The 13,928-nt window shown below is 40.4% G+C and overlaps 2 protein-coding genes across 5 annotated transcripts in view; both read right to left on the reverse strand.

Annotated features, from left to right (window-relative positions):
• The window catches only part of LOC142107490 (cell adhesion molecule CEACAM8-like), a 119,542-nt gene that overhangs the window by 64,159 nt on the left and 41,455 nt on the right, over nt 1-13,928 (reverse strand). For 2 of the 3 annotated variants that reach the window (XM_075190942.1, XM_075190938.1), the window contains exons 1-2: nt 11,176-11,441; nt 5,938-6,291 (exon numbers count right to left, since the gene is read on the reverse strand). In XM_075190942.1, the coding sequence (XP_075047043.1) occupies nt 5,938-6,291; nt 11,176-11,221 (400 nt within the window). In that variant the 5' untranslated portion in view covers nt 11,222-11,441. Of the gene's footprint in view, nt 1-5,937; nt 6,292-11,175; nt 11,442-13,928 lie in introns of those variants that run through there. The other variant, XM_075190939.1, reaches the window with a different exon arrangement.
• The window catches only part of LOC142107491 (cell adhesion molecule CEACAM8-like), a 368,458-nt gene that overhangs the window by 9,634 nt on the left and 344,896 nt on the right, over nt 1-13,928 (reverse strand). The window lies entirely within an intron of this gene.

Below are 13,928 nucleotides of genomic sequence, written 5' to 3' on the forward strand. Positions count from 1 at the left end.
TTTGCCGTTTGCGTATAATGAGCAGGTAAATTAACATACTAACAAGAGCCACCGATAACAGAACTGCAACCAAAATTCCAATGATAGTTCCTGCGTCCGACCCAGGGGAGAATTCTGACAAATAAAAATGTTATATTAGTTTTTATATATTAGTTTTAATATATTAGTATTTTAGGAAAAGCTGATTAACAATAAAATGTAACATCTTAGGCTATTAATTAACAGTTCAATACTAGGTGACGTGTTGAAGGACAACTCCAACTAAGCCATAGCCTTGAATACTCAGACGGTGAGTATCCCAATCCTAGGACACTTGCCATCCGCAGTGTTCCGCCAATGTTCTAACTGAGTAACTCTGTGGGCACAACATGACAACCCTCCCACAATACACCGGTTTAAGTGTCAGTCAATTGAAATAGATCACATCTAATATTTTCCTTAATTTAAAGGAAAGTTACATTTATGTCGGGTTAATAAACAAGTTCAGTAAGACATATGGGAATACACAATTCTGCAGGGAGAGTATTTTCTTCTGAGCTACGTGACTTTGTATCTAGAGGGTGAGTACAAGAAATGGTTTATTACTATAACAAATCTTATATAGGTTCTAGTGGCAAAATTTACAGTACAACTTCATCCAAAGGCCCACCACCAGACTTTTGCTTGCACTATATACTGCTAGTTTTGGTGGCAGAACCCCTTTAATTATTCCTCTTTGGAAGTTTGTATCATTTGGAGATATGGACATAAAAAAAGAGATATGGATAGAAGGAAGAGCAGATTATAAAGCCTTGAGTTTTTCTTCTTGCCCATGTGTAGAACATTGGTGGTCATGAATTGTCAAGAAACATTTTTAGATGTCTGAGATCCAGAAGTTGACTATTGTGTCCACTAAGTCAGTCTCCTCTTAGTTGCTTTCTCCTCTGGCCAATTGCTGTGAAGGTGATCCTTATACATGGGAGTGGCTGTTAGCTAAATAATCAGTATAACTATAACACAACTCAATTTGACATATTTAACAACAACCACAATGAAAAAAAAATGTTGTTGTAATACATTTTTATAAAGCTTTTTATCCTTTAAGAATAGTCATGACCACACAATCCGCAACTTGCCAGACAGAAGCCGCCACCACCAGGTGTTACATAGCCACAGTCAGATGCACTGTAAGTAGATGTAATGTCTGCTATCTAAGTCTCTTTCCCCATTCAGTTCCTTCCAATGTGCAATGTCATAATGGTATTTATGGGAGATCAATTCACTATTCCAGGTTCTTGTTGTGTTTTAGAGATGTTGACTATTACATTAAATGGTTGGTTTTTAATTTAGTAATCAGGGGTGTGTGATTTATTTAATTAAAGGATATTTCAATAAACATTTTTTTCCATCTAGTAAATCAACAGCACTATCATCCAATAGTGTTCCAGGGCTGGCAGCCTGGAGAAGATTAAATGCAAACTATTTGGTGTCAAGTTGTTAGAGACAGCTGACTGGACAAGCTAAGGCTGCCATCCAATCAGTTGCCTTTAACAAACCTATATTGTATTGGTAGTTTACATTAAAATTACTTCTGAGGGTCTATTGGATGGAAAAAACAACCAACCAAACATTTAACAAATCTTTATCATAGTAACTAAAATCCGGATAATGTTCATATTTAACTTTTACACTTTTTAAACAGAACCTTAACTTAGGGCAGAGTCTGATTAAGACTCCATGGGCCCCCCTGCAACATATTGTTTGCCCTCCCCCCTTCACATTGTCCAAATTGAAAACATAATAACTAGTTAGATTAATGGGGGCCCTCAGTGCCCGCTGGGCTGTAGGTGAAAGCTTAAGTTAGCTAATGGAGGATCCCTCTCTGTCTCAGGGTAAATATAATAAACAGCTCTACTTGATGATATAACGGCATTACCGAAAAGAACAAAGCAGTGTATTTAGGAAACATTGCAGAAGAGCATATGCAAGCCAATAAACTAAAGATTTTTGAGTGGAAACTAATCTCAATTACAAAAACATGTAAACTAAAAATATACGTTAAATGGTAAATATTCCTAAAGAGGTAACACAAAGTAACATCACCTTTCATGGAAATTTTTCCAGATATTTCACCAAGTGTCCTGAATTTTCCTCTGGGTAAGAACTTAGGGTTAGTTTACAGGATATTTTCACTTGCACAATATTTTCAAAAAAGACTAAAGGATGTTTTCCTTTGGTTGGAGACATGGTTTTCAAATAGTAATACCCAAATATTTACTTCTTCTTAATTCTTGACAGTTGTGATCAGTGGTCAAAGTGGATATTTAGAAGTGGCGATATAGAAATTTAGAAGTGGCGGTATGAAAAATGTAATGGGAATGTAAGTGACTGGAATGTGATAGTGTTACAATGAAGGCAGTGGGAGAAGTGGCGGTATGGCGTACCACCGTATACCCCCCACTTCCACTACTGTATTAAACAGAAAAGATTCATGTCATTGCTGGATAGTTCAGTCTTCCAAAAATTATTAAGACACTGTTAAAAATCTTGTGATCAACCCTTATCAGTCCAGCCATTCTGCTGTGATTGTGAATTGAATAGTGTATTGTCCCAAAGTGCAAGTGACTTGGCAGATATGTATTATTTGAATGAAGACATTTTTAGTCATGCCACGGTTATCAAATCTTTGCTTAAGCGCTACAGTACTATTCATCAGGACCTTGCTAATGCCAAAGAGGAAGAGCCCAGGCCAAAGCATATTCACAGTCTTCGTGTCAGAATGATAATTTAGGCCACATTAGATCTTTAGAATAGAGAATAACTGTGACACAGTGTCCAGGAAGTATGGAAATGACTTTCTCTTTGTCAAGTGTGTTAACAAATGTGTTAACAAATGTTGACTACAGCAGCCAAACGTACAAGTCGCAAATGTGAACTCAACAAATCAACCAATCAAACATTTGCTTTCATTGTTTAACTAGTACTAGTCAGATGAAAACTACTGTCTGATTGGTTGCTATAGTTTTTGTGCAGATTTGTATCTTTGAGCAATTTTAGTAAATAGCTGTTAAAATATCAAAGCCTGTATTATCTATATCCAAATTAACCCACATGCTAAAAATATGTTTAATTATTAGGACTGTATTTCTAAAAACTGACTTCATACAGAGTAAACACAATGTTAGTTTGTAATTATTTCATGAAAATGAATGGTATTTGATTTACAATTGTCAATTTAAATCCTTTATTTAAAAATATAAAGGCTATTTGGGGCAAATTGTTTTTCCACATATAATACTGTATATGCACTAATTGCCCATGGTTCTAGATGTGATCTAGAATACTCTAGATACCAGTATATACAGTACGCTATGAAGCTAAGATGCAGGAAATTTTACTGGTAGGTAACATGAATTATGTTTCATATTTGTTGGAGACAGAGGAGAATGGTCATAGAGCTAACATAATTCTAATAACATACTGAAGAAACGGGACACCCACTTGAACTGAAGTTTGCGTATTCCCAAAAATCCAGTCCATATGTACTATTAGGTCCCAAATAAGGTAAAAACATTTTGGTTCATCAGGAGTTTAAATGATGAGAAAATGAGTATTATGCGGTAACAAATTCATGTGTAATAAAGAGGACTGTCCTGGCAAACTGGGACACACGGGAGCCTTATGCTGTCACGAAAATTAAAGTATAAACTCGTAATAGAACATTTTTGCAATTACATATCATCTATACACATAATATCTTCTAATTTTAAGTATTAATATCTATAATAGTGGCATAGTGTAGTCTATGGAGTGTTCTATGTCTTATACTGCTGAATGCCTGCTTAATGTCTTCAAAGATTTACGCACACACACATGCCAAGGCAGACATTCAGGTACAAGATAGCACAAGAAACCACCCAAAAAACAGCAAAACATAGTACAAGAACTGCTAAACACTAATACACACAATAACATACAGGGTGGACACTAATACACATCTAGGAGATAATAAATGCAAAGGCTGGGTACACACTACAGTATTTTCTCCCGATTATCAGGCCAATAATACGATAAACAACTGTTAGGTCTGATATCGCATTAGTGCGTGTGCTCCAAGGATGAACAATTATATTTCAAAAGCACATCGTATCGTTTCATTTGATTTTATGAACGGACTAAAAGTCTCTATAAATGATGGAATGATGTTGGGCAAATTCTGCAGTGTGTACGCACTCAGGACCAGCAGTGTAGGCAGAGCCGCATAGAGGTTACAGAGTCAACGTCTTTTCAGCCGATGGTTATGACAGATGAAGAGAACAGATCTGAAGGTAAATGATGTAAAATGTGTATAGTGTGTACACATGAATCGGCTGCTGACCGGGACTTTCAGTCGTTGGTAAAATCATTAACGATATCGCATCAGGAGAAATTTTCTGTAGTATGTAATCGGCCTTATGTTACGTTCCGGATGCACTCGGTCTAGATTTGCAAGGACCTAGCAAGGCGCTGAGTCTAACAGCCCCCTGTTTTTCTCCAAGAACCACTGAAAGGTGGGATGGACTTAGCTGCAATGGAACTGCAGGTCGCGGTCCTTGGTTTGGCCCCTAGACGCGAGCAAGATAGGTGAAACTGACAATACAAGGAGTGGAAGTAAATACCTTTGAGAGAACTGTGGTATTCACTGGTGAGTAGGTAAGGACAAGCAGAACAGAGCGGGTGGAGCGCTGGATGCGGACTGGAGGTACAGAAGGTGGATGACAGGTAAGTGGTCTTGTAGTCAAGCTGGTTGGTACACAGTTCTGAAGGCCGCGGGGTAATGAAGTTAACAGGAGGATGGTGTGATATACTAGCCGAGTCGGTACACGGTTCAGATGTCTGCGGTGCACTGGAGTGAGCAGTAGAGTAGTTGGTTAAACAAGCACGGTTCAGATGCGGAGACCTCACGGAGGAATAATACAGGACTCGAAGCAGAACGCAAAAGCAGACAGCCACAGAGAGCTCTGGGAACACAAGGGTAGTCAGGAGTATAACCTGTTGATCTGACACAGGTATGATGTCAGATCCTCCCTTTATTTCGGATTCCCTGCCACAGGGTCACATGATGTTCCAACAGTGAATCACATGAGTTCCTAATCGCAACCCAGGCTAGCGACTGACAGGTGCTGGAGAGAATACAGGTGAGCGCTACATAGCGACTGACAGGTGCTGGAGAGAATACAGGTGAGCGCTCTTACACCTTACTGCAGAGTCATAGGAGATAGAGCAAGAATTGTTATAGGCATCCTTAGTATTGCCATTCAAGACATTGCTGATTGTTGTAAATAAATGATGATGATTGTTACTTAGGGTTACCTAGTGCTACTACAGCTAATCAGAATGTAAATTATACCCCCCAACTTTCCGAATTTTAGTGGAAAATAGTCTTTAGACACGTATCACCCAGTTAATTATTGCTGCATCTTAAAAAATAGGAGCTCATACAGTTTTATATTCATTGAATGTAGTATATGGTTCATGGTTTGGTCTCTGAAGAAGATGGTCATCAAAATGAGTCTCTTTGCTGGACCAGCTCTCATAACAGCTTTTTATAACTTCTGTACGCACAAATTCTTGTAAACACTGGATCCTGTGTGCATGGACATTGCTCAAGTACAGTTGCTTATCCACTGCTATGAAATCAGAGAGACCAGCTTGTTCCAGCTCCCATCAATCACTTCATCTTACCTCAAAATGGTGCATCATTGTTCTTCATTAGTGGTCACACCCTATGTACCCCAATTTGGTAACAGGGGCTGATGGGAGATAGACACAGCCAGGTGATTACCCAATGAGCAGCCACTGGGACAATGAGTTAAACCTCAGAGCTGTAACTAACACTGTATTCAGCCACACACAGAGTAGAAGGAACAGAAGTATCCATCACATGTCTGCCAGGGACAGAGGTAACATATTACTCACCATAGACTGTCAGGGTCACAGAGGCGTCCACTGATGATGTATCTGTCTGTACCTTCACTGTGTAATTATCACTATCTGTGAGATGAAGATCTGAGATCAGTAATGAGCTGGGAGGTAAAGGTCTGGCCCGAGAGAAGTAGAGAGGTCCATTAATTTGTGGGGAAGAAACACCAATAATATATGTGAGGATTTGATACTTAGCATCTGGATATGGTCCTTTATACCAAATGAAAGTGTGAATTCTCCCAGTAATCCCAGTAACACTCAGGGTGACAGATCCCCCGATCACTGGATACTGAGGGATCAGCTGAATATTCATCATCCCACTGGTCAGGTCCAACCACAGAATGAGAACTGGAAGAGAAAACAGAGTATAATCAGCACAGTAATCACATTTTAAAGGATACAAATCCCAGGTAATAAGCCGACATCAGGTTATACCAATCATCAATAATTAATAAATAAGGACTTTCCAGGGTGAATTAATAATTCCGTTTATATGGGCAAAACCGAACAGTATTGTTGGAGAAAAACTCACAAGTATCATGTTTGAAAACACCAGAAAATATTTCTGACTAAGCCTAAGTACACACTGAAGGATTTTCCGACCGACGTGTTATCTCAAACGATTGTACCTACGACTGAAAGTCCGATCAGTCTGGCGATTCATGCGTCAACACTGACATGATTTACCTTCAGATCTGGTCCTCTCGTCATCAGAGAATGACAGCACAATATTCATTTATTCATTATTGTCACATTGTCACACTGATTAAGACCGCCCTTTTATAGCTATCCACATGTCCTAACGAATTCCGTTAGCTTCTGTGACTTTGAAACAAAACATTCTGTCTCAGAACGAACAAATTAATTATTCCTTCTACAGGAACTCTCTACATTTTTTCACCGGGACATTCATCGCTGAAAAGAGCCCTACTTTGTAATCTCTTTGGAGATCGTGAGCATGAGTGCATACACACTGCATGATCGTTAAGTGATTGGTCAGAAAATATTAAACAGTACGACCAACCAAATTAGCCGACAATTGACACTTTGGAATGACTTTGACTATCGTGTCACTATAGACACTAACCCGACTTCCAACCAAACGGTCGTATGTCGGCTGATTTGTCCGATTATTGAACGAAAACACTCCAGTGTGTAACTGGCCTAACAAATTCAATTAAAACAAATATATGGCCAACCACCAATTTTCACTGGCACTTTATTTACACAATGTAAAAATATCAGAAGATAAAGCTATGAGCAATTTAGAGAACAATTGGCCTTAGATATTAGAAGTGCTAATGCTACCTAAGGACCACCTCTGTGTCCTCTCAGATGCACCAGCAGCATCCATAGAATCATTACCATGGGTCCTGATATAATTAAGCAAATAGCCAAATTGTAGCTTAAACTCTACTTTATTAAGGAATTACAGGTTACAATATAATCACCACTTAAAAGACTATAACACTATATAATGGTGGATTATAGAATAATCACACTGAAAGCCCTATGTAAAATATTACAGCAATGCTACATATAGTGGTCCATAAATTGATGACTACAAACAACAACTAGAAAGAGGGCTTTACTGGTAACCGGGCACCATGGAGATTTGTCTTCTGTTCATAGGTCTGTATCGTTCACATTCTACTGCTTGCTTCATCAGCAGTTTAGTCCAGGCATCACCCTGCTTTAGGTGAGCACTCATCGACACAAAGACCTACGGACATGACATGTTTGTACCTTTTCGGGTCTGTGTGCTCTCAATCGTGACATGGCAGTTCACAATTGAAAGAGAGCCATAGGGGTATATTTAATAAACTGCGGGTTTGAAAAGTGGAGATGTTGCCTATAGCTACCAATCAGATTCTAGTTATCATTTATTTAGTACATTCTACAAAATGATAACTAGAATCTGATTGGTTGCTATAGGCAACATCTTCACTTTTTCAAATCCGCAGTTTAATAAATATACCCCATAATCTCTGTTTAGAACTCAGGGCTTTCAGTTTCACTGCGTTTTACTAAAAATGGGCCAAAGTGTTTTGGCACTGGACACAGTGTTTTATAAATTAATCAGCAACGTTGTATATGTAAACATCATGCATGTAGTACTCTATAAACTGGATAATACAATGAAAAAGTTAGATGTAACCATTACTCATAAAAAGCACACTGAATCTTCTCTAAAAAGGAGGATGATGGGATTAGTAGTTTATGCAATATTTTTCAAGTTCAGACTGTAGGCATGCAAACCATGGGCTGTTTCAGCCTTGTGTTTGGTGCAGAGCAAAGGTGTCCGTGTTACTCACACCAGGTCTAGACTCCCAGTGGTTCTCAAAGAAAGGCTCAGGGGGCTCTGACGGTCTCCATATGCCTCCTGGGTCATCAGTGTCCAGACTGAAGGAGTGCAAGCTCTCTGCTGGACAAAGTACTTGGTCGGATGGTGAAGGTTGGCACCTGGGCACTGCTGAACACCTGGATCTGGTCTGGACATCTGGACACCGCAAGGCCTCTGAACCTGAGTGTCTCTGAGCAAGTGGAGTGGATTTTGCCTCTCCCTGGGTGCCTGGGCGGGACCAGGACTCTCTCTAGACACTTTTACCAAATCTGGACTCTCTCTGGACACTAGGACTGGATTTGGACTCCCCATTGGCATCTGGACAGAACTGGACTTCTGGTCTGTATTTAGTTTCTCAAATACAGGGCCCACAATGTCTCCTCTCCACTCTGGCCACAGAGTGGAGAGGAGACACCTGTGCTCTCCTCTATGGCAACACTTTTCTCTATGGCCTCACCTCCTTCTTTCTCCTTCTTTCTCCTTGTTTCCTGAGGACACCACAGCAGATAGGAACCTGTTGTGGAAAAGAGGGAGGGGCTTGGAGCACATGCAGCATCAAAATAGGACATGAAACGCCCACGTGACTAAGGGATAATGTTAAAGGAGAACATGTGATGATGGGAAAACGGGGAAGGTATTTGCCACATATTCCCTCCATACTCTTTCAATGTCACATATGTCCCCATACCATTCTCACCATGTCACATATGAGTGGATGACCAAGCACAACTCTTGCACACAGGCCCATTAAATTCATATAATTCCCTCAACACACATTTAGTCCAGTAAAAAATCTCTCTCCAGTTAAAAGACAAATACAAATGAGGGATATTTGAATCCACTGAAAATAGATGGAGGATGGAAGGTAGGGGTGGTGGGATTTTAAATAGGAAATTCTCCAGTAGCTGCATGTTTTTTATTGACATTACAGACCCAGATAGCAAATTCTTCTTTATTGCGTCTTTCACTAATTGGATTTACTATAGATGACACTCTTTTAGTATTTTAGATTTTCTTTATCTGTCTCTTTCTCCTTCCTATAATATTTCTTGCAAAATACCAGTGGTTACTGTGTACAAGTAAGGGGGAGGCAGATTTCGTAACTTTGTAACATTATACTAGTGCAAAAATATCTGTCTACTTCCACCATGCATTTGGAAGAGGAACAAAAATAATAATAATAAATATATACACTGACACAACATTAAAACCACCTGCCTAATATTGTGTAGGTCTCATTCATGCCGCCAAAACATCTCTGCCTTGTCAAGGCATGGACTCCGCAAGACCTCTGAAGGTGTCCTGTGGTATCTGGCACCAAGGCATTTGCAGCAGATCCGTTAAGTCCTGTAAGTTGGGAGGTGGGGCCTCCATGGCTCGGACTTGTTTTTCCAGCACATCCCACAGATGCTTGATGAGATATGATCTGCAGAATTTGGAGGCCAAGTCAACACCTTGAACCCTTTGTCATTTTCCTCGAACCAATCCTGAACAATTTTTGCAGTGTGGCCATCAGCAAATACCGTTACATGAAAGGGTGTACTTGGTCCTTAACAATGTTTAGGTAGGGGGTACGTGTCAAAGTAGCATCCACATGAATGCCAGGACCCAAGGATTCCCAGCAGAACATTGCCCAGAGCATCACACTGTCTCCACCGGCTTGTCTTCTTCCCATAGTGCATCCTGGTGCCATCTCTTCCCCAGATAAATGTACCCAACTGGCCATATGATGTAGATGTGGTTCATCAGAGCAGGCCAACTTCTTCTATTATTCCATAGTCCAGTTCTGGCACTCACATGCCAGCATTTTTCAGCAATTTTTGCTACAGTAGCTCTTCAGTGGGATTGGACCAGACGGGATAGCCTTCGATACCCATTCACATCAATGAGTCTTTGGTGCCCATGACCCTTTGACACTGTCGCCAGTTTACCAGTTGTCCTTTCTTGGACTACTTTTGGTGGCACTACGTGTCGTATGAGGAAAAGTGTAAAAGCGGGTGGTTATGTAATGAGTGTGTCCAGGAACGACCTATCCAAAGAGCAAGGTAGCTAAGTGACGTTCCTGTAGACCAATTTCTCCACCAATATGAGTCAACCTCCACCCTCAAATAGAGATTTATAGAATGAAATTATGACAGAAGGTTGATAAATAGAACATATGAATAAATTAGAGTTGGACAGAACAGAACTGATGAAAATAAGAGGATGACAATGTATCAGCGGAAGAAAACAGGCTCTTCATCCCACAGTTCAATGATATACTCAAAAGTCCTTGAAAGTATTATAAGGAAGCACTGGCCAATATTACAGAGGGATAAACATCTGCAAATCATACTCCCAGAAAAGTCTCAAATAATATATTAAGTCAGAGAAGTTAAAAAAACAGACTCCTCCACCCCAGTTAAAGGATCAAAGACACTTGGTTAGCAAAATAAGAAATTACGTCATCAGTCCCTGCCTCTTCTCCAGGCCCCCACCAACAGCAAGCTACAGTGGGGGACAGGTAAGTAAGATTTTAACTATTTTGAACCCCTAAAGACTATTGGGAGTCTTCTGTAGCAAATTAGTCTCTCTTTTCCTTAACACTGAGTGGTTTAATAACAACAGGAAAATTCACATCATAAATTTGTTCGATATAATAAAAGCAACGCTATATTTTAAGATTGCTAACATTTCTCGTGCATTGAATGTCACCATATGTTACAGACATATGTGTAAATTCTGATACTGACAATACTACTAATTAGACCAGACCCAGTATAATTCCCTGTGTACAAGACCATCGAAAGCATAACACATTGAGCACTGTAATACAGTATATGCAGGAAACTCAGTTACAGAGATAACATAACATGTATCACATCCCCACCCTTAACCCCATCTCTTACCTGATAGAAGAACACAGAGACTGAGGTGCTGTCTCTGGGAACACATTGTATCCAGTCCACAAACACAAACATTAACAACAAACTTTCCCTTCTCCCTAATCCTGGCAGTCTGACATCTCCCTCATCCTGCTAATCTCTGGTATAACTCTAAATTCTGTAAGATTGCTTTCATAAATTCTTTTACTAGATATATAAATTTGTGACTTCATTAGATCTATTACTCCTACTTCTCCGGCTGTCTCTCTCCTCTGTCTCTATATCACATGGCTGCATGGGGCTGGCCAATATTAGCCAGATACAAATGAGGAACTAAGGCAAACATTTCCTAACTGAGTTACATTAATCACTCTTCTATCTGTATGCAGAGGGCTTGATTTCATACAAAACATTTCCAGAAGTACAGGATAGGTCTTTCTGTATTTGCAACTGTTTTTGAATATATCTGTATGTAAACCCCTTGATGACAAGAGATCCCTAGGTCTGTACAAATATAATATAATATAATATAACTACCCAAAATTCTAAGTCTGAGTAGGAGACCAGCTTCAGTATTTACTGAGTCGGTTAATCCAAAAGTTCCATTTTTATTTGTTAGATACTCCCAGTAAAATATATATGGTTTTTAGTTATTTTTTTGGAACATACAGTATATACTTTAATTTTAGTTTGACAATTTGATTAAAGGATAGGAGGAAAAATGGACAGCATATGGTCATACCTCTTATACTTGCAGATATAAATTGGGACAATCAGAGAAGGAGCATGGTGACATCATGATGGGGCTGTTGCAACACCCTTGGGGTGTACCTAGCACTTCTGCAGTATACTTCTTACCCCTCTACCCAGGCCCGGTGCTCCCATTAGGCAAGGTTAGGCAATTGCCTAGGGTGCCGGGCTCTGATGGGCGCCACAGAATTAAAATACATTTATTATTGTACTTTAAAACTGTGCGGCGACCGCTGAACATACCTTCCACGGCTGCCGCACAACTACAGATAGATCCACAGGGAGAGGGGAGGGGCTATGGATCACCACCGCCACCTTCCCCTCCAACAGCTGGTGGGGCGCTCCATCTCCTCCCCTCCACTCACTGACTGTCAGGCGTGACATCATCATCACGGCCCGACAGTGTCAGTGATGGACGGAACCTGGCAGAGAGGAGCAGCTTTATGGAGCCAAGTTAAGGTAAGGAAAGACATGGGGGGGGGGGGGTTGTGGGCGGATTTTAAAACTGTGCCTGGGGGGGCGGATTTTAAAATTGTGCCTGGGGGGGGCGGATTTTGAAATTGTGGCTAGGGCGCCGAGGACCCTAGCACCGGCCCTGCCTCTACCCTTCCTTAAAAGATCCATTCTATGCAAAGCAGCAGCGAACTTTACATATCTAACAACATTCCAATCCATGGATCAAACTTGCCCGTTAGGATGGCGGGACGAGCCCTAAATTGGGTCTGTACCACCTAAATCAGGGCAGTTGGCAGGTATGTGTAATTCACTCATTTTCCCTCCCATGTACAGTACTCAGGAGGCATGTTTATATGAAAAGGAAGCAGGAAATCCTTTTAAATAACCTCTTCCACTGCTTTTGTTTTTGAGGGCACATTATTGGTTCACATTATTGCCTGGCAAAATCTTGTGTGGGTCACTGCTTTTCCAGGGGGACACCGTGCTAGTTGTCCCCTGCAACAGTAGCCTATAGCACTGGTGCCGGTTATTCATTTAAGGGAGAGGAACATCCCTTCTATCTCTATGTTTATTTTTCGCAGTTTCAGTAGCCATCATCGCCAAGCTAATGATGATGATGAATGAAGTATCTTTGCCGTGGCTGCATATAAATGCTGTATTTAAGTTGCACATCTCTTAAGATATGCGAAACTCAAATTACACTAGTACAAATGACAATTTTGCTGCAACATTTTGCTTTTGCTTTTGGATCACATTCTTTTTAAACTGCCACCCCTAAAAGACTTCTCTAAGGGTCTCCTTCATTATCTCTCCCCAAGACGTCAGCGACATTTCAAATACATTGGGGGATTCGTCTTCTTCACTTGTTCCCTCATCTAATTTTGGCAATGCTCCCACTGCTGCCCCCCCACCGATCCTATTGTGGTAGCAGACATCACCATAGCTTGCAACCTCCAGGGAATCGCAGTGATAGCAACTAATCTAGACTCTTTTCTTGAAGCCCCCTCCCAGCAAGCTCCTGACGCCATTCTCTCTCTCTCTCTCTCTCTCTCTCTCTCTCTGGTGCTATACAGAATATATTGATTATGGCAACTGCAAGAAAACAAAACACTTATCTACTGAAGGCTGCTGCTGCCTCCATGCTTTTTGCCAGAAAGAGAAGGGGATCGTGAGCTTGAAGAACGGGGAGAAGGTGGTCAAACTGGTAAAGGTTACATGTATGACTTGTAGACCAAGTTAATCTGGATGGATATAAAGTATATGTATATATGATAAAAGGGGATACGATAAAAAGAAAGTACATTTTGAATAATGTAGAATGGGCCCAAAGATTGACAATTTTTGTTAAAAATTTTTTACTGTTGAATTTCCTAGGTCTGTAAAATGATGGATATACTGGGGCTCTTACATACACTGAGCAAGATTAAGGGAGGCAGAGCTTCTACTAGGACAGAACTTGGGAATTGATGCTAAGTTGGAGCTGCATTGGTAAGGACTGAGTGGCCTTTGTTGGTCCCAAGCGATCTTAGATTTGGTGAGGATCCATAGTGAAGCTCAATGCCTAGTTGTGA

The sequence above is a fragment of the Mixophyes fleayi genome, chromosome 11, assembly GCF_038048845.1.
Source record: "Mixophyes fleayi isolate aMixFle1 chromosome 11, aMixFle1.hap1, whole genome shotgun sequence".
In the NCBI taxonomy this organism is placed as follows: Eukaryota; Metazoa; Chordata; class Amphibia; order Anura; family Limnodynastidae; genus Mixophyes; species Mixophyes fleayi.